The sequence below is a fragment of the Capsicum annuum genome, chromosome 6 (assembly GCF_002878395.1).
Source record: "Capsicum annuum cultivar UCD-10X-F1 chromosome 6, UCD10Xv1.1, whole genome shotgun sequence".
In the NCBI taxonomy this organism is placed as follows: domain Eukaryota; kingdom Viridiplantae; phylum Streptophyta; class Magnoliopsida; order Solanales; family Solanaceae; genus Capsicum; species Capsicum annuum.
The window spans coordinates 86502954-86511789 of NC_061116.1; the positions used below are offsets into that span (position 1 = coordinate 86502954).

General features: G+C 37.5%; 1 protein-coding gene across 5 annotated transcripts in view; it reads left to right on the forward strand.

The window, feature by feature from the left end:
* LOC107873316 (chaperone protein ClpB4, mitochondrial) overlaps window positions 1–8836 on the forward strand; it is a 38298-nt gene that overhangs the window by 18630 nt on the left and 10832 nt on the right. For all 5 annotated transcript variants that reach the window (XR_001675252.2, XR_001675253.2, XR_001675251.2 and 2 more), the window contains 3 exons: window positions 4975–5029; window positions 5717–5867; window positions 6774–7082. Coding sequence is in view for 1 of the 5 variants with exons in the window: in XM_016720121.2 (XP_016575607.1) it covers window positions 4975–5029; window positions 5717–5867; window positions 6774–7082 (515 nt within the window). In the remaining 4 variants the exon portion in view is untranslated. The remainder of the gene's footprint in view (window positions 1–4974; window positions 5030–5716; window positions 5868–6773; window positions 7083–8836) is intronic.

Genomic DNA, 8836 nt, shown 5'->3' on the forward strand with positions numbered 1-8836 from the left:
TGGGACAGTTACAGCTTACGGAAGACATGACCCTTAATAGGAAGGTGTGGAGGACGCGAATTAGGGTGAGAGGGCTAGTAGGTAGGAGTATGTTCGTTATAGTAGGAAAGGGTGCGATGTTTGTATTGGTGCCTTTAGTGTCTTGTTTTGTAGCCTCTTGGTGTTTCTGATTTCGTATAGCAAGCTTATAATTCTACTTTGTGGGTGTCTTGTCTTCTTTATTATCTAGGGGTGTGTCACCCCCTGTTTGTTGTGTGCCTTTATGTTTTTTGTTATATTTGTTATCTGTCTTGAGCCGGGGGTCTATCGGAAACAACCTCTCTAATTCATTTGAGGTAAGTGGTATGGACTGTGTACACTCCCCCCACACTTTGTGAGAATATACTGGGTCCGTTGTTGTATGTAACCATTTAGGGCCATGCTGCTTCACTTGGCGGTTAGTCAAGTGTGTGACTAACCACCATACAAGCCGTCATGGCTTTCCAGTGTGTAGCCCACCTTGGCTCGTGTTGATGGGTTAAGTGACGGCCAGTCAAGGTGGTGACTGACCACCAACTGAGCCGTCGCCCTTAAGCAGTAACGGTCTTCCTTGGCCTTCAGTTGGCGACTCTTGTGGCGGTTCTCCAAGCATGTGGCGGCCCGTCACTCCATTAGTCACCCTTTGGCAGTGGGTACTTTCTTTCCCTTGAGCGTGAAACCTTTCAGATGAGATCAAATCATGCTCCAGCACCTCCCTTTTCATGAACATAGCTTGCATCTCTTGGAGCTCTCTTGCTTGTCTTCTCGTAAAAGGCTTTGAGGAAATTCAGGATGTATCAACTGTTAAATAGCTTGTAAATATTAGCGTCATGTGTCCGGCAGGATGAGTGTGAATAGGCTCATTATATTTTAACGCTATATAATAAATAGATGTTCAGGGTCTATTGATTGCTATTTCCACACACTCTTTCCATGCTTATTTCTCAGACCCTCCATATTGACCAGATGAGCATAGTAGATTTGTGGGGCCAGATGGAGGTAAACTAGAACAGAAATGATCACATCCAAGTGAAGGTGGTAGTAGCACACATTGGTAGTATAATGGCAGATGGCGCCACTCAGTCATGTCTTTCTTAAGGCTTTCAGTTTGTTGGTTTATGCTATGATGATTGAAGCTGTTGAAAATGTTAAATTAGATCTAAAATTACATCTAGAGGAGTCATCTAAAAACACCCACATTCTCAATGAATATAACTGGATTTGCTACGAGTATAGCACAGTGAAAGCGGATGATCAATGCAATACTAATTAGTTGGAGTTGAAGACTAGTCGCTATTACTCTTATATTACGTTGTGTTTGCCAGGAGCTTTTAATGTGGTAAAGAGATTTGTATATCAATGTGAAATCTCGAGAATCCCTATTCTAAAAAAAATCCCTCAATTAGTCACGACCCAATTTACCTAAGTCGTGATAGCACCCAACATCCCAGTGTTAGGTGAACCCGAACACTATAAACAACTAACACATTCTCAACATTAGATGATAAAGTCTAAAATAAGGCATGACAGAGAGAACAATATCCTAAATCTGATATAGCACAACTACATCAAACAAATCCCTAGGAACTGGAATACCAACCATGAACACCTAAGAGTAGAACAATACAATACTAAAGCACCCAAGGGTGTGGCCTAGTGGTTCAATGAAGTTGGGTTGAGCACCATGAGGTCTCAGGTTCAATTCCCACCAGACAAACATTAGGTGATTTCTTTCCATCTATTCTAGTCCTGGTGGACAGAGTTATCCAGTACCTCTGATACCTGTTATTGGTGGGTATCCCTCATAAGCCGCTTGGCCAACTCAAACGCCAAACTATACATATCAATGAATGTACATATGCACAGTACACTACTACATCAGTACGAAGATGTTATCTAGCGTTATTGTTAAACTAACATTTAAGAAGTGCCTACGCCATTGTACACGGATGGAAATAATACGTATTTAGTCATTTCACAGTTTTAGCTAATAATGTACAACAAATGACGACAATATGTACCATAAATTACCCAATTGTTGCATATATACTTGTCACCTTATATATGTAGTACCTTCCTACATGTAGTATATAAAACAAGTTCAATTTGAGAAAATTACCTCATTCAGGCCAAATTAGAGGTCCTGGTAAAGCTTTAACCTTTCAAAACAGCTTTCCACGTTTGGAACTTTCCAAATGATTCAAATCTATTCAAAAGAATACTTTATGACGTCAAATAATGCCATTGGGCTCAATTTCATACTTTAATATGTGGTCTAGGGCAAAGTTAACTAAAAAAAATCAACCAACCCTGAGCCTACATGGTGAAGTCAAAGAGGAGAAATCAAGTGGAGTTTGTTTATTTCAGATTTGAAAGCATAGAAGATTTTCATCCAGATCTCACTGGAAAATCTGTTGCTAGAGCAATGGCTACTTGTTGAAAATTGCTTTAAGTTATTGCACTGGTGTTTAACAAAATAAGTTGTTTAGATTAAGATGAATTTGAATTTTGAATTTAACTAGGTGGTTTGAGTAGTTGAAAATGTAGGTTTTTGAATTTGAAATTATGCAGATTTTTTGTTTCAAGTTGGCTATTTAAAGCCCTCTTATGCTTAATAAACTTATTGAATGCTATTGAAAGCTTGAAAACCATTTCAATTCAAAGATAGTCATTTTAACCCTTTTTCCCTGCCCCATCCTTTTTAATAAAAACAACAACAGTGGTATCAAAAGCCTCATTGATCTTACGGGATTTGTGTGTTCTTCCAAAGCGCTATCATACCATTTTTAACCCGCAAGGGCTACCTTTTTAACCCGTAAGGGCTACCTTTTTAACTCGTAAGGGCTCCATGGGCTCCATTTTAACCCATCAGGGCTACCTTTTTCAACCCGTGCTTATTTTCAAAGCATAGGGCTATTTTAAGCCAAAAAGATGACAGAATAGTAGAAAAAATTCTTGTGATAATTCCGGAGAGATTCGAGTCTAAAATCTCATCTCTGAAAGAGTCTAAAGATCTTTCTACTATCTCTGTTGAAGAACTAATAAGTGCTCTTCAAGCGCAAGAGCAAAGAAGAGCCTTTAGAAAAGACAATGTTACTGAAAGTGCCTTATATGCACAAAACAAAAAAGGAAAAGGTAATTATCCTCCTTGCAGACACTGCAAAATGAAAACACACTCGGAGTATTTTTGTTGGTGGAGACCTGATGCAATCTATGGAGATTGCAAACAAGCAGGTCACGTTACAAAAGTGTGCAAGCTTAAAAATAATCCTCAAGCACAATTTGCGGAAGCAGAAATTGAGGAGGAGTGACCTTTTTAAATTGCAGTAACTAAAGCAAAGGAGGTTAAGTTACTGTACTAATTTTTAGCAAAATAAGTTGTTTAGAGTAAGATGAGTTTGAATTTTGAATTTTAAATAGGTTGTTTGAGTAGTTGAGAAATTATAGGTTTTTGAATTTGAAATTATGCAGATTTTTTGTTTCAAGTTGGCTATTTAAAGCCCTCTTATGCTTAATAAACTTATTGAATGCTATTGAAAGCTTGAAAACCATTTCAATCCAACGAGAGTCATTTTAACCCCTTTTCGTTGCCCCATCCTTTTTTTTAAAAAAACCAACACTACTGGAATGTCTCCAGTCTCTGAGATGAGTGGTGTCAGATGCTGGAATGGTGGAGCAGCGTTGGTTGTTGGAAGTCAAAAGCAACATATTGGTGGGTTGGGCGTCCGGTTCCCGAGAGCTATTGAGTCTCTACAAAGATGTTAGAGGTTTCAGTATCATGTGGAAAAAAAGAAATAGTATTGCTTATTTTGACATAATGAAACTTTTTTTCTTATAAAGGATTCTCAGTCTAGTGATATTGATAACGGAATGACCACGAAACACAACAACCAGCCAAGACCACAACGGAAAATCGAGAACAAGATACAAAAGCAATGAACAACACGGGCAGCAACACACAAAACACCACAAACTGAGGACACACTAACAAGAAACAAACCACAAATATTGCAAGAAAGTAAAGGATATATAAGATGACATAAGAACTTATAAAGAACTAAGAACCCAAACGTGTATCAAACGTACAGACCCTTAAAATCCGCAAATTCAAACACCAATCTTCTTACGATGGCCGGAAAGGGAATCAACTCCGCTTACAACCACCGTTTCTAAAGCAATGTTCAATACGGCTTTTCCAAGCCCTACACTAAACTTGACTTTTCCAAGCCCTACACTAAGAACTCTCTCAAAGAGAGATGAAACTTTCAAGTCTTTCACATATTCATCATTCAAAAACTAAAGAGAAAAGACCTAATAGCCTAGCTTATTACATAGTATAATGGATCAAAATACCCTTAATGAAAGGGGAGGTCATGGGTTGTTTCTTTAACATGTGCAATCCCCAAAATACCCTTAATGAAGGGTGCTTCTTCAATGCTCCAAAACCATGGGGTCACACTTCAAAACTTGTAGTCTCGAATTGGCATCAAATGTAAGCCCCCACGCAATCTTCCACACATGGGTTTGTTTTGTTTAATGGCATGCTCAAAACGGGTCATCCATGCATGCTCTTGTGTCCTCGAGGTGACCAAGTCTTAAGTCTCTATGTGTTGGACTCCAATAATGTCTTCAAAGACTAAGATGGCCATTTGGCTCGTACCAGATATGAGGTAAGTAACGACTTTATGCTAATGATAAGAAAAGTAATTGTTCTCTTATAGTTACGTAAAGACCACTCTAATATCGTATAAAATATTCTACATTTTCTCTTATTCAGATACAATGAGCCAAGGCAATACTAACCTATGATTACTTTGATTCTCTTTGTATTCTAACACGGTCTTTAATCATTAATAAGTAGGGAAAGAAAGCAGAAAAGAGGTGAAAGATGGTATCAGCCAGATCTATATGATTCTGTAACCTCAGAATGATTTTTTTTCCTCCTTATCCTTGCAGGTTAGCTCAAAGGATAGTACGTGGAGATGTTCCTGAACCTTTGATGAATCGGAAGGTTATAACTTCTCTTCTTTGTTGCGTAATTTTATTGAATTTATTTTATTGTGAAGAGGATGTACAAGAAGTTCTTTATGCATGAGTTTTATCAAGTGATTGTTTATGTGCGAAAGCTTAGAAAATAGCATTTTGCAGTGTTAGTCGGGTTGCTTTTCTTCTATTTGTTTTTTTTCCTTTTGGGGAAGGCATATCTTGAGAAATAAATGATAGGTGAAAAATTGCTGCTTTTCTGTTGATAAGTACAGGCCTTAAGCTGTTGCTTACTTAAAAAGTTATGTTTCTCTTGTTGCAGTGATTCTATTTGTATGACGAAAAATGTCTAGGTTTCTTTTAGGTCTCCCAATTTATTCGAACATAATTTTCTGTTCAAGATACGAGTCTACTCAAGACAGTTGATGCAGTTCTTACTCACCTGAACCAACATGGTAAAGTTACATAGTGTCTTAATAATTTCTGGGAGTAATCTCCAATTGAGTTTGAACGGGAGAGAGATGCATAACACCTGCACTCAAATGTAGACTAAATTTTTATCAACTAAGCTAGTCTCTCACCCAACCCCTCTCTCAGCAAACGAAGAGGAGAAAAGGATATGAACTGCCTGTTTCTCTAATTGTACATTAGGATTTTATCAACTTTCAAGTGCTAATACTGTTCTTTGATTTGCTTTTTCTTTTTATTTATTTAGTTGATATCTCTTGATATGGGTGCCTTGCTTGCCGGTGCAAAGTACCGTGGAGATTTTGAGGAAAGGTTGAAAGCTGTTTTAAAGGAAGTCTCAGCATCCAATGGGCAGATTATACTGTTTATTGATGAGATACACACTGTAGTTGGTGCAGGTTTGGTATATTAATTTTAGTTTCCATCTCCCCATGAATGATATTGTTTATTTCTACTGAATGTTTAGAAATTTTGCCAACTGTGATCATTCTCTTTAAACTCAAATCTCTATTGTTTATTTATAAATTTCTATGTAAAAGAAGTGCTGGCTCGAGCTACTTCTCTGTTTTCAAATATCAAGGTCGAGGTTAAGAAGTGACTTTCTTTTTATGTTGGATGATTTTTCTCCTTGTTTAATTATTCTTAACACAATTTTCGTTATTTAGTTCATCTGATGATGTCATTAGAAAAGACTGGTCTGGACTCTAGTGAGGTTAAAAGCACTATTGCTTTGCACCCAAGGTTGTGGCCTAGTGGTTCAAAGAAGTTGGGTTGAGCACTATGAGGTCTCAGGTTCAATTCCTAGCAAGGACAAACACTAGGTGCTTTCTTCCCATCTGTTCTAGCCTTGGTGGACAGAGTTACCTAGTTAGCTAGTTATCTGGTGCCTGTTGCTGGTGGGAGGTGGCAGGTATCTCATGGAATTAGTCGAGGTGCCCGTAAGCTGGCCCAGACACCACGGTTATCAAAAGAAAAAGTACTATTGCTTTGTGATAGTTGTTTAGGTGATCCATTTTAAATTTATCTTGGACCGTAAATATGCTTGAAATATTATTTTGTTCCTTTGATCCTGGACCTTGGAAATGATTGAACTAGGTTTGTTTTTCTTATTTTTGTAAAGCTGATAAAAAAGGGTTGATGATGTTCTTTATGCAAGCAACTGGGTAGAGAAGAAGGCATCCTTGTATCCAAGATATAGCTTCTGTTTGTAGCTGGCTTATATAGTAACTAATTTAGTGAATCAAACTTGGTTAAAGTTTGATGATATGTTTTATTCAAAATGCTTGTTTATGCTGTGTGTCTAGGAGCTACTAGCGGGGCCATGGATGCAGGGAATTTGTTGAAACCCATGCTTGGTCGGGGTGAACTTAGATGTATTGGAGCAACCACTTTGAATGAATATAGGAAGTACATTGAGAAGGACCCTGCTCTAGAACGCAGATTTCAACAAGTATATTGTGGCCAACCATCTGTGGAAGATGCAATCTCTATCCTTCGTGGATTGCGTGAACGATATGAGCTGCATCATGGTGTTAAAATATCAGACAGTGCTCTTGTGTCAGCTGCAGTTCTTGCAGATCGATATATCACTGAGCGATTTTTGCCGGACAAAGGTACACTAACTTATCCTTGCATCAGCTTGAAATAGGCCGATTTGGATCGGATAGGCCTGTTCTGGATTGCCTGATTGCATCAGCTACAGATTTTACTGTCATATCCTGACCAATAACTCTTTTGTGAGAATTGTGTTTGATCTTTTTTAATGTGTGAAAACTAAATATATCATTAGGGTGGGGGAGGGGTGGGGGGTTGTAGAAAATTGAAAACCTCAAGGTACAATTAAAAAGGATAGTACCATACTTTATACAATCTGTGCAAACAATCTGAAAGTAATAAGACCAAAGAAAATGAACTTTTGGGGTTCAGTTAGAAAATGAAGTAATAGTACGATACTTAATGCTGGCAATCCTTACTTCTTGAGCTAGCTGTTTTTGTTTAGTCAGATCCAAAGGTCTATTTTGTTATCATGTTTTTTGAGGATCAAGGTCATGAGCAGATTGTTAGATTGTTGGATACACTGATGTTGATTAGGCTGGATCACCTCTGATAGGTAGGCTAGATATTTTGTCCTGGTAGGAGGAAATTTGATGTCTTGGAAGAGCAAGAAATAAAATGTGGCTGCTCGATAGTGCAAAAGTAGATTACCGAGCAAGAGCTGTGGCAACTTGCGAACTAATTTTGATCAAACAGTTCCTTAGAGATTTAAGTTCGTAGAAATCAGTTAAATGAAACGCGTATGCGATAACCAAGCTACTCTTCAAGTTGCATCAAATCTTGTGTTCCATTAAAAAACTAAAGACATTGGGACCACTTCAACGGAGAAAATATACTCTTGGAGACACAATTTTGTGAATTCAAATGATTAGCTTGTAAATATTTTCATAGAGTCCCTTTTGAGGTCTCGTATCAGCTAAATTTGTTACAAGTTTGGTATGTATGATGTATATGCATCATCTTGAGGGAGAGTATTAGAATCTTGTAGATGCCGTAAAATCTTATATATAGTGTTATAGCTTGATTTATTTCCTGTATTTACGTATTTAATTCTCTTTCTTTACTTAGAATGTGTACACTTAGCCATTTAAAAATCCCAATGGCTTGAGGGAACTTTTTTAAGTTGAATTTTCACTTTATTCTTTTTGTTAGAATATGAGTAGGAATAGGAACAAGAATAGTATACAAAATCCTACTTGAAAGAGGATTGTAATGTTGTGTCTATAAATAAAGTCTCTATTTAATAATTTGGATACAATAATCCAATAATATTCTTTTCTCCAATATTTCTCACATGGTATCAGAGCATTGGTGATAAACTTGGAAAAAAAGAAATCAGTCATTGTGCGTCAATTTTTGGTGAATGATTTGTGTCATTATCTGTTTGTGGGTGGTGTGCAAAATCCAACACCACCAAGAGGATCGGAAAGCTCAAACGACAAAAAATCGACCAAAACCACTGAAAAACTCCAATTAACATGCTCCCACGTGCCTGCAGTAGTTTTGGTTTTCCGACGAGATCTACGCCATGCGTCGACGCATGAGCCATTCTCCAATCTGTCTTTTGAGTTATTCCTTTTCTGTTGGGGTTGTTTAGCTATTCCAACCAGTTCTATTCCATATTTTCCGGCGGCTATGAGATTTTTCGGCGATTGTTCTTTTTTTGGTTGATTCAAATCTTTTCCTCTGAACTCATTACTCATGCTGCTTTCAAGTCAATTCTTATCGTACAATCGAAATTTCTTAACCAAAATCTTTCCAATATGATTTAAGTCTGAACCCTTAACGAGGATATCAGAAAATCAAACATCAC